Source organism: Loxodonta africana, chromosome 6 (genome assembly GCF_030014295.1).
Source record: "Loxodonta africana isolate mLoxAfr1 chromosome 6, mLoxAfr1.hap2, whole genome shotgun sequence".
NCBI classification, from domain to species: domain Eukaryota; kingdom Metazoa; phylum Chordata; class Mammalia; order Proboscidea; family Elephantidae; genus Loxodonta; species Loxodonta africana.
Window position 1 is genome coordinate 537,364 of NC_087347.1, and position 18,048 is coordinate 555,411.

General features: G+C 41.7%; 1 protein-coding gene across 5 annotated transcripts in view; it reads left to right on the plus strand.

The window, feature by feature from the left end:
- The window catches only part of LOC100661670 (contactin-associated protein-like 4), a 162,058-nt gene that overhangs the window by 96,651 nt on the left and 47,359 nt on the right, over positions 1–18,048 (plus strand). For all 5 annotated transcript variants that reach the window (XM_064286340.1, XM_064286344.1, XM_064286343.1 and 2 more), the window contains 2 exons: positions 1,416–1,613; positions 3,871–4,027. In XM_064286340.1, the coding sequence (XP_064142410.1) occupies positions 1,416–1,613; positions 3,871–4,027 (355 nt within the window). The remainder of the gene's footprint in view (positions 1–1,415; positions 1,614–3,870; positions 4,028–18,048) is intronic.

Consider the following 18,048-nt stretch of genomic DNA (forward strand, 5'->3'; position numbering starts at 1 on the left):
GCTTTCTGATAGCAAGTGAGCCTTCAGAGTTTGGAATCAGGAGTTTGTATTGCAGAAATGCATGACCAAGTGTGAATGATACCATGGTAGAGGGGACAGGATTCAGCAAAACGATGGGATGGAGGTGTTTTAACAATAGAGCGAGTCACTGTCTTATGTGAATCCTGATGGACCCAGCCCATTAGCTAAATTAGTCTAATTTTCTAGACTGAAAATTGGCATAGTTGAGCTTAGCACGGTGGACCAGTGGTCACTAAGGGTCACACCAGACTCTGGAGTCAGAACACGCACTGAGAACCTGCACAGATTTCCAGGTGCTAGTCAGGGCTCGCTGCATCGACGTGGACTCTGCACTTTACTTGACTCTCCAGGTCTGTTCCATCGCTAGGGACAGTGAGGTGTGCAGTACAAGACCCCAAAGTCCTCTTCCAGCTCCAAGTTCTCCGACTCTAGGACAGCAGCCATCACTGCTGTCCTCATTGTAGAAGGCCGTGATGTTTAAGGACGCACAGCGCATTGAGGGTGGAGGCACCTGGGTGGGGAGGATGACTCCAACAGACAAGCCGACCCTGTGTCTCCTGCCTTCTTTACCAGGCCACACGTCCAGGACACCAGAGAGTAGGACAAGGAGTGGCACATCTCTGTGTGTGCTGGTCACACGTTCTGATTTTTAGACTCTTGTGAGTGAACGTACACACAGACACACATAATATCAAAACAAACACCAACAGCTCCACCTGGTTGCTTCCCGGCCCTTTAATTTGTAAAGGCCTAGTGAAAATGGACCATAGAACTGACCGCTTTTCTTAAGGGGATTGGCGGCTGTGCTCTCCGAGCAGAGTGGGCACAGAATTTGAGGGGATCTGCCAGGCCTTCTTCTGCACCAGCATTCAAGTGTTGCAGCGTTTATACTCCTCCATAAGATGCTGTCAGTTGGAGGTACACTCAGGAGGTCTGGAGACCCTGGCCGGCATCACAGGTCCCAGCTCAGCCCTTTCAGCGGGCTATGCCTCCAGACACAGGCCTTGCCTCTCATCGCCTCTCTCACCCCGCGGAACCCCTGGGCCTCCTGCAAAGGGGCAGAGCCCAGGAGGCCGATGCACAGAGTATTGTCTGAGAGTAGTAAAGTCTTCTTTACATTGTGTAATTTTAGACATTTAATGACCAGTTCTTTTCTGTAATAGCTATGTCTAGGTAAATACCTGGACTTTTCATAATTTTCCAATTTTTTGTGAAAGGATTATATCAGATATCTATCCGCAGGAATCATAGTAAAAAGGCCGCCATTTCCCCTGCCCCCATTTAACAGTTTAGACCCGGAGCATGTTGTCTCCACCGGGAGTGGCTGTGACTGGGAGGGTTTGGGGCTCCTGCGGGTGGTGATGGTGTCCCCTTTCTCGCCCCTCCGCCCCTAGATGCCCCGTGGACTGTCCTGCATCACAACAGCTCCTCCCTCACAAGGGTCAAGGGCGCCAGTCCCACCCGCCCACACTCTGCAGACTTCCAGTACCAGGCTGGCGCAGGGCAGCTGCTGGCCACAGTGATGCGCGCTGGGCACTGCCAGCAGGAGCTTGCCTATCACTGCAGGAGGTCGCGGCTCCGGGAAGGGCCAGGTGCGTGGTGGGGCTCAGATGGGGCGGCTCCAGGGCTCCTGGCCTCCCCTGGCCTGGGGGGTGCAGGGCAGATCTATCTGGCCTAGGGGGTTCAGGGTGGCTCTGTCGGGCCTGGGGGGTGCAGCGTGGCTCTGTCAGGCCTGGGGGGTGCAGGGTGGCTCTGTCGGGCCTGGGGGGTGCAGGGTGACGTTGTGCAAAGATTACCAGTGTTGATGTCACCCAGAGAGATTCTACTCAATCTGCCTAGTCCTCAGGGGCTCCCACACCTGTCCCAGGTGGCTAGGATGGGTGAGCATTGTGTAGCTCATGGTGTCCCTGTGAAGGCTGGACTGAGGGTAGGGAGAGTGCTCCATCCACAGGTCTTAAGGTTTTTGAATCCTAGAGCACCTGGAATGGGTGGGGCTGGGGAGACGGGAATAGGGCACTTTGGAAGGTGAGGTCACGGAGAGACAGGGAGCAGGGCCTGGGAACTTGGAGTCTGGGAAAGGCAGGAGAGAGAGGCAGGCTGACAAGTACAGGTCAGAATTTTGGAATTCAGAAAGCAGTCTCAGTTCTTAAATAAAGCTGTGATGAATGTGCCTACAGATGGTCCCAAAATGCACCTTTCCAGGCCAGGACCCTGTGGCCCAATAATAGAGGGAGATTCAGGCTGTGCTTGGCTCAGGAGCTCAGCTCAGGAAGCCTGAGGCTGCAGGTAGGCTCACAGCCAGGCGGGACCCAGTGAGCCAGGGCGACACATCTCCCAATCCTTTGGGATTTTTCCTGTATCTTCTCTAGTTTTCTTAAGTGCTTGCTGTACTTTCCCCAAATCTCTAGAATACTTAAAAAGTCACAAATAGAACCAAATGCCCTTGATACCATTAGAACTTTTGATATTACTATTTTATTGGCAACACGAGGAATTTGTATATTAAAAATACAGTTACAAGTTGGAGTACAATAATTTCCTTCCTATACAATTTTTGAAACTATAATGGTAAAGTAATTAAAATTTTAAAGTGTTATTATCAAAGGTATCTATTAAGTATTTTAAGTACCTTTGGTCTTAAAGCAGTGAGCGTTCAACTGAATTTTAAAATCCACCTTTGAAGCTTTCATGCACACCACACTCTTCTCAGACCTGCTGGGAGCTGGTGGCAGGAATGCCGTTGGTGTCAGTGAGTCTCAGAGTCTCTGCTGTAGCAGAGGCTATGAATCCAACGTGAGTTCGGGTGAAAGCTCCAGAGCAGTGGCCCAAATTCCCGACTGTCTGTGGGACCTGTTGCTGACACTTGCAGATTCAGAAGCAAATGCAGACACCACCTGGCACGTGAGAAGAGCAAACACCCCAGTGTCCCCTCCCAGTGCCCAGGTCCTCCGCCAGTGGCATTTCCACCACCCACCCCGACCTTCTTTTAGAATGGAATTGCCTGCTTGCCTCTCCCTTTGCTGATCACCCCCTCCTGAATGTTCCCTGCCATGTCTGTCTCTCTTACTTGGCAAGACTATATCATTTAGAAGGGATCTAAGTATCTGGGTCTCTCAGGGAGTCCTAGGAAGGGGAGGGTGTGCTCAAGTCTACGAGGGACTCAGGCGCACAGGCTCAGGGATGTGAGCAGGAAGATTCAGGCTGGAGGAAGATTTGCAGCCATCATTGTATTACTCCACAGATAAATAGATACACTTTTCAGTACAAGAAAGAAAACTTAATACCACAGGAATCCCATGGGGAGTGTTTCCCACCTTGCTGCCTCCTGCGGGTACCACGATTAGACAGACAGAATTTCTCAGAGAATAATGTCAGCAGAGAAATCAAGGGCTTTGCATAATATATTGATTTTGTTTTGGTTTTGTTTCAAACAGGCATTTCATGATCCCAAACAGATGCTAGTGTCAGCATATAAGTTGTTTTTTATTTGATGGTTACTCAATTTTTAATGTCATTCTTAAAGAAGTTACATAATTGTGCTTCACAAAAATTACCTAATACCACTAGTAAAGGAGTTAGATACTAACTGTTCATTTTCTAAAAATTTACAAATTTACAGCAATGACTTAAAGACTGATAAAAAAAAAAAATGACTGATAGTGTAATATAAACAGAGAGGCAAACAGGTACCTTGGCTAGAATTCTTAAAGCAACACCATCCTGTTACAGTGTTAAGAATTATCTTTTCTCTTTGGGTTTCTCTACACTAACCTGGGAGAAAACGGGGCTTTCTAGGGGTGGTGTGTAGGCAGGAAAGTTGATTTCACCTTTCTCACACTTGTCTTTCAGGTGGAGCCCCACTGAGCTGGTGGGTTGGAAGAACCAATGAGACACACACTTACTGGGGAGGTTCTTTGCCTGATGCTCAAAAATGTACTTGTGGATTGGAGGGGAACTGCCTTGATTCTCAGTATGTCTGCAACTGCGATGCTGACCAGGATGAATGGTGAATTGCATATCATTTCCTTTGACAAGATGTTGTTTTGTTGTCACTTAAAGTGCGTATGCCTAGGTAGATACCGCGCAGGCTAGCGTGAGGAAGGAAATAAGGTAAAAAAAAAAAAAAATTTTTTTTTTTTTTTTAGCAGGATAAGGTATGTATTGTGATGAAATATGACACAGTTCATCTGAAGCCTAAATGTTAATAACAGTAATTTACTGGCTTTCTTTCTTTTTTTCTTGTTTGGTCTGTTTCTTATTCTTAACCTTTTTACTGTGGACAGTGTCAAACTTATGTAAAAGTAGTGACAGTAGTGTTAATGAATCCCCACGTACCCATCACCCAGCGTCAGTGGTTACCAACTCGTGGTCAACCTTTTCTCATATAGAAGCCCACCTACTCATCAGCCACAAATCATTGTGGAGAAAATCCACGTATCATATCATTGCACCTGTCAAAATTTTACTATTTCATCATGAATAATCCATTGTAAATCTTGTACACTTTATTTGTTCAGTATGACATTAGCCTCATTAAAGTTTTAAAAAAGTTTAAATTCAACCTGATTAAGCTCATTGCAGAGGGCTATTATTAACAGGACATATTTTCTAAAGTGATTTCCACAGTGTGTTCCTCTGATACCCTTGACTACTGAGGGTTCTGTGATACAACAGATATAAGAGGTGGTGCTTTCTCTAGCATCACTTGCTTAGAGGCCAGTGACTGTTTGTATGTCAAAGGCCCTGAGAAGTCCTGCAATAAAGGATTCCATTCAACTGGTTGACCTTAGAGCTGACTACAATTGTTTGATGATGTAGCTGTATTTTTTAAAGTGAAAAACCGTATCACAATGTGGACTGCACTTTGGAAATACTAAGCTACCGAATACGAAGGACTTAAAAATGCTACCCAAAACTGTCTGTTAAGCAGGAGAATTGTCTCACGTAGGCTAGAAAATCAGTAAATTAGAAAATTTATTAGTGATACTTGAGGCTAAACATGGAATGCGTATAGATTTTTTAAACTTTTTTGAAGTGAAAAAGTTTTTAAATCTCTGGATTTGTGTTTTGATATGCATCACCAATTCAAAAAATTTTCACCTACTCAAATACTTTAGATATATTTATATCATGCTGCTATAGATGGCTAATATGAGTCAAAACTAACGCAATGACACCTAACAACAATGAGAACTATGGACATGGGCTATGAAGACAAAAACAACTTTTAAAGAATCAAAATTTGATCAATATGATTTGACTACAGGACGTTTGTTGTATTTAGGAGTTAGTTCACTCAAAATGAGTTCACCATTTAAACTGCATGATTTTCAACTTGTCCATTTGGTATGAGCAGGGCCTAGGATGCATCACTTTTAGAATATACTTGGAGAATTTTGAAATGTAACAAATAGAATATACTGGAGGGAGGAAGGACCAATGTAGAATATGCTGATATTTCTTTAAATGTATATTCCTATAAAGTATACTTCTTCTCTTACTCACTTTCTAAGCGATAAAGCTGCCCAGCCCACTTACACAATGTTCTTTCTACTTTGGCTTATAAATTCCAATGAAACAATACCACATTTAACAAAATAAACCTAGTTTCATTATTCAATGAAAACATGACCCTTTGTTATGGCAATCTGAGTAGTCGTGACAGAGATTACATGGTACACAACCCTAATATTTTTACTGTCTGACCCTTTACAGAAAGGCTTACTGACCCCTGCTCTAGTGGGAATATAGCAGAGATGCTGGAACTGTTTTGGCAGCAAACTGGGGAAGGAACAGGAGACTCGGAGAGGGGTGCATATAGAATCCATTCACTTTCTAAGGACCCACCTCCTGGCCACATTCTACTGGTGGCCAAAAGGCCTTTGATTCATAAGGCAACATAGAACACACTGGAGAGGGAGGCTTTGCCATGGCTGAGAAGGCCAGCATTGATGGACAGGAATTATTATAGTGCTGACAGCCAGAGCATCAGCAGGGATGAGAAGATCCTAGACTGTACTTCACTGTGGAGACCCAGGGGTATCCAATAGGGAGCAAGTCAGAGTGACATCCAGAGCTCCTCAGCTTAGAGGGGTCTAGGTGATGGTTGACAACCTAGAGAAGAATGGTTAGAAAAATAGGAAGATGACAGTATCCATTTGACTTCTATAGCCGGAAATGATTGAGAGTGGGGATCTGGAGGCTGTGACAGAAAATCATGACCCTGGCCCAGCCTCAGACCCAGAACCCTGTGACTACAGTGAAGACCAGACGAAGGATGCTGTGACATTCAGCAAGTATATAGAATAAATCACCCCCTGACCCTGCATCATTCTAACTTTAAACCGTGCAGTATCCCCTTGTTCTGTTCAAATGACCACCTTTTTATCTATGTACAGGTTCCTCATGAGCACAATTAAGTGTTCTGGAATGCCCATTCTTAGTAATATTATCCGTAATTTGTTATGATCCACAGAGTCAAATGCCTTTGCATAGTCAGTAAAACACAGGTAAGCATCTTGTAAGAATGGTTTAAAATCAGAAAAGGTATGCATCAGCATTGTATCCTTTCACCATACCTACTTAGTCTGTATGCCGAGCAAATAACCCGAGAAGCTGGACTATATGAAGAAGAATGAGGCATCAGGATTGGAGGAAGACTAACAATCTGCGTTACGCAGATGAAATAACCTTGCTTGCTTAAAGAGGACTTGAAGCACTTACTGATGAAGATCAAAGACCATGGACTTCAGTATTAATTATACCTCAACATTAAAAAAAAAAAAAAAAAAATCCTCACAACTGGACCAATAAGCAACTTCAAGAAAAATGGAGAAAAGATTGAAGTTGTCAAAGATTTCATTTTACTTGGATCCACAATAAACACTCATGGAAGCAGCAGTCAAGAAATCAAAAGATGCATTCCATTGGGCAAATCTGCTGCAAAAGACCTCTTTAAAGTGTTGAAAAGCAAGGATGTCACCTTGAAGACTAAGGTGCTCCTGACCCAAGCCATGGCGTTTTCAATAGCCTCATATACATGTGAAAGCTGGACAATGAATAAGGAAGACTGAAGAACTGATGCCTTTAAATTGTGGTGTTGGTGAAGAATATTGAATATAACATGGACTGCCAAAAGAAGGAACAAATCTGCCTTGAAAGAAGTACAACCAGAATGCTCCTTAGAAGCAAGGATGGCAACACTATGTCTCACATACTCTGGACATGTTATCAGGAGAGATCAGCCCCTGGAGAAGGACATCATGCTTGGTAAAGTAGACCTCCCCAAAAAAACAAACCCAGTGCCGTCGAGTCGATTCCGACTCACAACGACCATACAGGACAGAGTAGAACTGCCCCCATAGAGTTTCCAAGGAGTGCCTGGCGGATTCGAACTGCTGACCCTTTGGTTAGCAGGCATAGCACTTAACCACTATGCCACCAGGGTTTCCTGGTAAAGTAGAGGCTCAGCAAAAAAGAGAAAGACCCTCAGCTAGATGGATTGACACAGTGGCTGCAACAATGGGCTCAAGCATAACAATGATTGTGAAGATGGCACAGGACCAGGCAGTGTTTCATTCTGTTATATATAGGGTCACTGTGAGCTGAAATCAACTCCCCAGCATCTAACAATAACAAGCCTACATCATAAAGGCCTATGGCCTTTACCAGTACCCCTTACATTGGGCAAAGAGACTGGGTAGATCTTCTGAGGGTGGTTGGATGTAGGATTAAGGTGACATTGGTGTCAGAAGATGGGAAATGCCACCTGGCCCCCTAGAGTGATAAGTAGTCTTGTTACCTTTCATTCTGCTCTCTTGTACATGAGTGTACAACTGGAGTATATAAACCAGCTGGAAAACCCTAGTATTGGCTACCTGAGCTATGGAGTAATAGTCATAAAGCGAATAGCCAAGTGGAAGCTCCTAAACAACCCACTCCCCACCTAAGAAACTAAATGGAGAATGTCACAACCTGGGACCAGTAGCAGAGATTATGCCACTCTCAGACACCTAAAGGATGGAGAGGTGGTAGTCCCCATCACATTCCCTTTAAATCATTGGCATGGGCCTATACAATCAAGATGGATGATGGTGGGTAATGGCAAATTATTGTAAATTAAATTAAGGAGAAGGCCTAATCACAACTGCTGTGATAGGTATATTACCTGTACCAAAACATATCCCTTGAAATGCACCTATTAATTTAGCAAAACATTATTTTCAGTATCAATCAGGAAGGACCATCAAAAGCAGTCTGCATGTACCTGAGAATAACAACAGTGCATATTCACTTTCTTGCCCTGGGTACTGTACATAGACCAAGAGGCAGTCTTTCAAACACAAAGAGGAAATACTGCATGGTTTAAAGTCAGGAAAGGTGTTCATCAGGGTTGTACCTTTTCACCATACTTATTCAATCTGTATGCTGAGCAAATAATCTGAGAAGCTAGACTGTATGAAGAAGACTGAGGCATCAGGATTTGAGAAAGACTCATTAAGGACCGTGACACAACCTTGATTGCTGAAAGTGAAGAGGATTTGAAGTACTTACAGATGAAGATCAAAGACTACAGCCTTCAGTATCAATTACATCTCAACATTAAAAAAAAAAACCCTCAAAACTGGACCAATTAACAATATCATGATAAACAGAGAAAATATTGCAGCTGTCAAGAACTTCATTTTACTTGGATCCACAATCAATACTCATGGAAGCAGCAGTCAAGAAATCAAACAACATATTGCATTTGGCAAATCTATTGCAAAAGATCTCTTTAAAGTAATGAAAAGCAAAGATGTCACTTTGAGACTAAAGCGTGCCTGACACAAGCCATGCTATTTTCAATTGCCTCATATGCATGCAAAAGCTGGACAATGAATAAGGGAGACTGAGGAAGAATTGACTGACACCTTTGAATTATGGTTTTGATGAAGAATATTCAATATACTGTAGATTGGCAGAAGAATGAACAAATGTGCCTTGGAAGAAGTACAGCCAGAATGCTCCTTAGAAGCAAGGATGGCAAGACTTTGTCTCATGTACTTTGTAATGTTATCAGGAGGGACCAGTCCCTGGAGAAGGACATCATGCTCCGTAAAGTAGAGGGTTAAGGAAACAGAGGAAGACCCTCAACAAGAAGGGTAGACAGTGGTAACAATGACGACTTCAAGCATAACAATAGTTGTGAGGATGGCACAGGACCAGGCAACGTTTCGTTCTTTTGTACGCGGGGTCACTATGAGTTAGACTGACTCTAAGGCAACTGACAACAACAACATACAGTCTCAACAACTTTGATCATCTTTTCCCTCCACAGAACAAGATTGTATTAATCAGAGCTAGTGAACAGGACCCCCACATGTCTGTCGGTTTGTCCTACTGTGGGGGCTTGCATGTTGCTGTGATGCTGGAAGCTATGCCACCGGTATTCAGACACCAGCAGGGTCACCCACGGAGGACAGGTTTCAGCTGAGCTTCCAGACTACGACAGACTAGGAAGAAGGACCCGGCAGTCTACTTCTGAAAAGCATTAGCCGGTGAAAACCTTACGAATAGCAGCAGAACATTGTCTGATGTAGTGCTGGAAGATGAGCCCCCCAGGTTGGAAGGCACTCAAAAGATGACTGGGGAAGAGCTGCTTCCTCAAAGTAGAGTCAACCTTAATGACGTGGATGGAGTAAAGCTTTCGGGACTTCATTTGCTGATGTGGCATGACTCAAAATGAAAAGAAACAGCTGCAAATATCCATTAATAATCGGAACCTGGAATGTACAAAGTATGAATTTAGGAAAATTGGAAATCGTCAAAAATGAAACGGAATGCATAAACATCAATATCCTAGGCATTAGTGAGCTGAAATGGACTAGTATTAGCCATTTTGAATCGAACAGTCGTATAGTCTACTATGCTGGGAATGACAACTTGAAGAGAAATGGTATTGCATTCATCATCAAAAAGAACATTTCAAGATCTATCCTGAAGTACAACGCTGTCAGTGATAGGATAATATCCATACACCTACAAGGAAGGCCAGTTAATGTGACTGTTATTCAAATTTATGCACCAACCACTAGGCCAAAAATGAAGAAAGAGAACATTTTTATCAGCTGCTGCAGCCTGAAACAGATCAAACATGCAATCAAAATGCATTCATAATTACTGGCAATTAGAATGCAAAAGTTGGAAACAAAGAAGAAGGATCAGTAGTTCGAAAATATGGCCTTGGTGACAGAAAGAATGCCGGAGATAAAAATGATAGAATTTTACAAGACCGATGACTTCTCCATTGCAAATACCTTCTTTTCACCAACATAAACAGCGACTCTCACCAGATAGAACACACAGAAATTAAATTGACTACATCTGTGGGAAGAGACGATGGAAAAGCTCAATATCATCACTCAGAACAAGGACAGTGGCTGACTGTGGAACAGACCATCAATTGCTCATATGCAAGTTCAAGCTGAAACTGAAGAAAATCAGAGCAAGTCCACGAGAGCCAAAATATGACCTTGAGTAGATCCCACCTGAATTTGGAGACCATTGTCCCATTGAACACTAGTGACCAGACGAGTTGTGGAATGACATCAAGGACATTACGCATGAAAAAAGCAAGAGGTCTTTGAAAAGACAGGAAACAAAGAAAAGACTAAGATGGATGTCAGATGAAACTCTGAAACTTGCTCTTGAACGTTGAGCAGCTAAAGCAAAAGGAAGAATTAACGAAGTAAAAGAACTGAACAGATGATTTCAAAGGGTGCCTCAAGAAGACAAAGTAAAGTATTATAATGACACGTGCAAAGAACTGGAGATGGAAAACCAAAAGGGAAGAACACGCTCAGCGTTTCTCAAGCTGAAAGAACTGAAGAAAAAATTCAAGCCTTGAGTTGCAATAGTGAAGGATTCTATGGGGAAAATATCAAATGACGCAGGAAGCATCAAAAGAAGATGGAAGGAATACACAGAGTCATTGTAGTAAAAAGAATTAGTCGATGTTCAGCCATTTCAAGAGGAACCAATGGTACTAAAGGAAGAAGTCCAAGCTGCTCTGAAGGCATTGGAGAAAAACAAGGCTTCAGGAATTGATGGAATATAATTGAGATGTTTCAACAAAGAGATGCAGTGCTGGAGGTGCTCACTTGTCTATGCCAAGAAATATGGAAGACAGCTTTCTGACCAACTGACTGGAAGAGATCCATATTTATGCCTATTCCCAAGAAAGGTGATCCAACCAAATGTGGAAATTATAGAACAATATCATTAATATCACACACAACCAAGATTTTGCTGAAGATCATTCAAAAATGGCTGCAGCGGTATATTGACAGGGAACTGCCAGAAATTCAGGCCAGTTTCAGAAGAGGCCATGGAACCAGGGATATCATTGCTGATGTCAGATGGATCCTGGCTAAAAGCAGAGAATACCAAAAGGATGTTTACCTGTGTTTTACTGACTATGCGAAGGCATTCGACTTGTGGATCATAGCAAATTATGGATAACATTGCAAAGAATGGGAATTCCAGAACACTTAATCGTGCTGATGAGGAACCTTTACATAGATCAAGAGGCAGTTGTTCGGACAGAACAAGGGGATACTGACTGGTTTAAAGTCAGGAAAGGTGTGCGTCAGGGTTGTATTCTTTCACCATACCTATTTAATCTGTATGCTGAACAAATAATCCCAAAGGCTGAACTATATGAAGAAGAACGGGGCATCAAGATTGGAGGAAGACTCATTAGCTGGGATTCTTGGTGACTGTGAGCTCCAACATTACACGGGTATACAGCTTCCATGCACTACAGAATGTAGAGGGACAATTGACCTCTCAGCCATGGTAGGAGGGAGTGCCATGCCAATCTCATGTGGTGGACCAAACCCCTTATGAACCACCAGCAGCGGTGTGGGAAGAGGTACTGTGGGCACCAGAGGCAAACCCATAACAGAAAACATATCAATCCCTCCAGGATGGAAGGAGTCCAGTGAGATACAGTATCCTCCTCATCACAGGTCCTGCTTTCCCAGGGCTGTGGTGTAGGCACTGGTGCTGGTTCTGGAACAAACCCTGTGGGATTGGCTCAAAGTAATGGTCCTCATGTGGTTCTCAGTCCCTCGTACCTGCAGGCATCACTGACCCTTCTCATCATCACTCCCCATGTCCCTGTTGTAGAATCTCTGCTTCCATCCACACAATTTGGGGTTGTATGAGTTAGAGGCCCTGGTCCCTAGGATCTAACCCAGGGAGAGAGTAAGTGCTTCACTCAGTTCGGAGCCATGGCTGAACTGAACTCACATCATATGTTGAGTTCAGTCTCCATGTCCTTTTGTCTCCTTTAATCTGGAGCATTCCCTGGTGTTCCTTTCTTTTATGTTGATATTTTGAGAAAAACATCCCAGTATTTTTGTAGTATTCCCCTATTTGGGTTTCATGTTTTCTCATGACTAGTTTCACATTAAGTTTGTTGGTGTCTTTGTTGAGATTGCGTTACATTTATAAATTTGCTTAGAAGGAAGTAACATTTTAATAATGCTGAGTTGTCTCATCCAAGAACAATGGACACTGAAGTCTACTTGTGTGTGTCTCAGGAGAGTTTTAATATTTTCATCACACTCATTTGGTATATTTTCTGTTAAACTTGGTCCTAAATAATTTTGTCTTCTTTCTTGCTGTTGTAAATAGAGTTTTACGATGAAGTGAGTTCCTTTATGTGGCCTTTTCCCCTAAACCCTGAGGAGTTACCTTTGCCCTAGTCTCTACCCCAAAGGGTGTGTAACTTTTGTCCAGGTTTATTGACATTTGCTGGGTAAGCTGTAAACAACTTGACATTTTGACTGGTCCTAGGCTGCAGCCTGCCCTTTGATTGGTATGCACCTTGCAGGGATTGGTCAATATACTATGCGAATGAGGTGAGTTGTAGCCCAGTCATACCTAGTATGCAAATGAAGTGTCTGTGGCCTGTAGCACTGGTCAGTTCATGGCCCTGCATGCCCTGAAATTGATGGGGAATTCAAGTAATTAAGTGGCAAGCCCCACAGAGGTTTAGAGACAGAAAGAAGCAAGAAGAGAAGCAGAAGGGAGAAAGGAGAAGCAGAGAGAGAGAGGAAAGCAGGAACCTCCTAAAAGAGCTATAACACTAGTGAAGACAGTGGAACATCCAGTAGGGAACCAGCGACAGAGCCAGTGGCAACAGGCTCAGAAGGGACCCGGCTGCAGAGGTGGTGGTGACGACAGCAGGGTCGGATGGAGCCTGTCCTCAGGGGGCCAAGAGGAGCCGAAAGAGCTGTCCTGCACTGAAGGAGGGAGACTGTGCCTACATGCTTCCAGGTCCTGATGCTTGAGCTGCAACCTGTCGATTCTGATCCCAAGATGTACCCTTTTCTTTAGTAAATCACTTAACTGTAAGTACAGTTCGTGAGATACTGCAGTGAACTGCCAAATGCAAACAGTGGAGGGCAGGGAGAGTGTCCAGTGTCAGAGATGGAGTGGTACAGCAGCTCAAAGAATGTGGAAATCTGGAATACATTTGACCTCTACCTCATAGGAGTTGGCTTCGTGCTGATTCTTATATTTGAAGTTACTCATACACCCTTCCTATACCATTATGTCATCTCACTGGTTGTTGTTTATGTGTGTGAAGGTGTGTTAATATTATACCCTGCTGATTTGCTGAGTTCTTTTATTGTTTGGTTTAGTATTAGCAATGATTCTCGAGGGTTTCCAGTATCTGCTCAAACATCTGCAAATAGATGTAGTTCTGCTTTTCAGGTATCATGCCTTTTAGTGCATTCTCTTTTCTGGCAGCATTGGCTAGACTTCCGTTACTATGTTGAGTAGTGGTGAGGATCCTTGCCTCATGATCTTTGTGAAACATCACTAGTGTGTCCCCATTAAGGGAGATGCTGGCTTTAGGACTAAGTATTTGAATGGTGTAGATAGGGAACTGCAAGAAATTGAAGCCAGATTCAGAAGAGGATGGGGAACAAGGAATATCATTGCTGATGTCAGATTGATCTTGGCTTACAGCAGAGAATACCAGAAAGATATTTACCTGTGTTTTTTTGACTATGCAAACGCATTCAACTGTGTGGATCATAACTAACTATGGATAACATTGCAAAGAATGGGAACTCCAGAACACTTAATTGTGCTCATGAGGAATCTGTCCATAGACTAAGAGGCAGTCGTTTGAACAGAACAAAGGGATACTGCACAGTTTAAAATTAGGAAAGGTGTGAGTCAGGGTTGTATACTTTCACCGTACTTATTCAATCTGTGTGCTGAGCAAATAATCTGAGAATCTGGATTATATGAAGAAGGACAGGGCATCAGGATTGGAGGAGGACTCATTAACAACCTGCATTACACAAATGATACAACCTTGCTTGCTTGCTGAAAGTGAAGAGGACTTGAAGCACTTACTGATGAAGATCAAAGACCACTGCCTTGTATGAATTACACCTCAACATAAAGAAAACAAAAATCAAAGTCATAATAAATGGAGAAGATACTGAAAGTGTCAAAGATTTCATTTTACTTGGATCTACAATCAATGCCCATGGAAGCAGCAGTCAAGAAATCAAACAATGCATTGCCTTGGGCAAATCTGCTACAAAAGACCTCTTAAACATGTGTTAAAAAGCAAAGATGTCACCTTGAAGACTAAGGTGTGCCTGACCCAAGCCATGGTGTTTTCAATCACCTCATATGCATGTGAAAGCTAGACAATGAATAAGTTATTACTGAAGAAGAATTGATGCCTTTGAATTATGGTGTTGGCAAAGAATATTGAAAATACCATGGACTGCCAGAAGAACGAACAAATCTGTCTTGGAAGAAGTACAGCCAGAATGCTCCTTAGAAGCAAGGATGGCAAGACTTTGTCTCACATGCTTTGGACCTTTTATCAGGAGGGACCAGTCCCTGGAGAAGGACATCATGTTTGGTAAAGCAGAGGGTCGGTGAAAAGGAGGAAGACCCTCAGCTAGATGGATTGACACAGTGGCTGCAACAATGGGCTTAAACACAGTCATGATTATTTGGATGGTGCAGGACCAGGCACCATCTTGTTATTTTGTATATAGGGTTGCTCAGAAGTGACTTGATAGCACTAATAACAACAACAGATATAGATATCAGAGATTTAAATGTAGATGCAGATATAGACATAGTATATGTCTCAGCAAAGAAAAGTCTATCTTTATGTGTATTACATTTACGTAATCATGTTAAGAAAGCACCCTCGAGTCTTACCTTCCTTAATGATTTATTAGGAATGGATGTCACTACTTATTAAAAGCTTTTTTTTGTTTCGTTTTCAACATTTGTGGAGGCAATTAAATGATTTTCCTCCTTAGATCTCTTAATTTGATCTATTATATTAGTCCATTATATTAGTGAATGTCCTGATATGGAAACTAGAATAAATTCTACTTGGTCATGTTGTATCATTTCTTTTGTGGTATTATATTTTATTTACTAATATTTTACTTAGAAGGTTTGCATCTGTGTTCAAAAGTGAATGATTCTATGCTTTTCTTTTTGTCTTTGCCAGGTTTGAGTATCAGTGTTACATTTGTGTCGTAGAACTGGATATTTTCTTCGTTTTCAGTGCTCTGGGTGAATTTCTGGAGCACTATTAGGTCTTCAGTTGTTTGTTGGACTTGCTCTGTGAAGCCATCTGGGCCAGGTGCTTTTTTGTGGAGTGTTTCCTTGATGATTTTCTGTTTTTTCTATGAAATTTGATCTACTTATCTATGTAAATCTAATGAAATCAATTTTGTTAAACTGGATTTTTCCAGTACATTATCTTTTCACACTAAATTTTCAAATTTACTTATATAGGTATCTAGAAGGTAGCCTGTTTTTATGTTTTTCCCTTTGAATGACTATTTTCCCTTCATATTTTGTATACATGTGCTTTCCTCCCTTTTATTAATTGTTATGGAATTTTTCAGAACATGATCTGTTTGTCTATATAGTGTGTTAATTTAAAAATATTTTGATTTGTTCATTAAATGCACTGTTTCTATATTCTTTTTCACATTATTTTTTGCTTTTATTTATTTCCTTCTTTAGCTTTCTTTTGATTTACTTTGTTGCTCTTATACTAGTCTTGTGGTGAAAATTTAATATGTTCATTTTCATTATTTTATTTTTATTGGTACATATACTTAAGGGTTTGACTTTCTTCTGAACACTGCTTAAATGCATTAAATATTCTGAAATGTGTTGTTTAGAGAATAGTAAATCTGAAATAGTAGTTCAGAATTTATAATTCTGCATTTTGGTTTCTATTTCTCTTTTAGCTCAGATTTGTTTAATAAAGGGTTTTAAAATTTTCAAATGAAAGACCTTTTTAATAATATTTTTCATTTTATTGTATTTTGATAAGATTGTGTTATTTACAATATTTCTCTATTAGGGAATTTACCGTTTTTGTGTGTGTATGCGATATACTATATGACCCCAGGTTTTGTGAATATTTCATGCAAGCTTGACAAGAAGTTGTATTTTTTTTTCAGTTGGGGTTTAACTTATGTTGTTGTTGTTAGTTGCCATTAGGTCTATTCTGCTTCACGGTGACCCTGCGTGTGCAGAGTAGAACTGCTCCACAAGACTTTCAAGGCTGCGACCTCTTAGAAGAGGATTGCCAGGCCTGCCTGTCTTATGAGGTGCCTCTGGGTGTGTTTGAACCGCCAACCTTTTGACTAATAGTCAAGTGCTTAAACTTTCGCTCCGCCTAGGGACTATAACTTATGATACAGACGTAATTTCTACCTCATTGATTATATCCCTACTATCTAGTAACCCTGGGGAAACCTGGTGGCATACTGGTTAAGAGCTATGGCTGCTAACCAAAAGATAGGCAGTTCGAATCCACCAGACGCTCCTTGGAAACTCTATGGGGCAGTTCTACTCTGTCCTATAGAGTCACTATGAGTCGAAATCAACTCATTGGCAATGGTTTTTTTTTTTTTGTTTTAGTAACCCCGGTGGTGCTGTGGTTAAAGTGCTAACCAAAAGGTCAGCAGTTCAAATCCACCAGCCACTCTGTAGGAGAAAGACGTGGCAGTCTACTTCCATAAAGATTACTGCCTTGGACACCCTATGGGTTAGTTCTACTCTGTCCTACAGGTTCACTATGAGTCGGAATTGACTCTGTGGTAATGGGTGTGGGTACATCCCTACTCACTTTCTGTCTCCTTTTTATACTAAATTCTCCTATTCATGTGTTTCTGTGCATGCTTCTCTCGTTTCCTCTAAATTTCACTTCCTATATGTTTGGTGTGTTATTTAGAAAAAATGTTTATAACTGTTGCAGATTTCAGCTTTCAGCACTGAAAAATGCTTTCTTTGTCAGTACCTTGCTTTTGGCTTAAATTCTCCTGTGATGTCAGGACGGCCACCTGCTTGCTTGTGGATTCCACTAGCAGGTGGGCTTCTGTCCTCTGGCTTTCCAGCCTTTCGGAATCACTTTGTGTTAGGTGTGTCTCTGGTGTACAGCATACATTGCATCTTGGTTTGGGGCCAAACTTGAAATCTTTTGTCTTATAAAGGGTGAGCTAAGCCCCTTTACAACATTTGTTGTTAAAGCTCATATGTTTGGGCTCAACCTTGCCACATTATTTTATGTGAATTGTTATATTTCATGTGTCTTTTTTACATGATGGATACTTCTTTGTTCTTTTATTAGTTTTTTGTTATTTCTTTGGTGATTAGCAAGATTTGCCTTTTGTTCTTGTAGTTACCTTTACAGTTATTTCTTTTAAAATATCTTTTCTCTCTGTTTCATTATTTAACCCATTATTGTGTTTTAGAGTTTGTTGTTGTTGATACTTTTTTAATTTTCTTTACCTCTCGCCTATTGCCTATGTAATCATCAATAAATTTATTCAACTTTCCTCTTTCCTCCCCACCTCCTCCCATTTCATCATTTCTGCCTTGTCAGAATATAATACTAATAACTTGTAGGATGTGTTATATATACCATCATTTGTCTTTTCACTTTGATTTAGTCTTAGATCT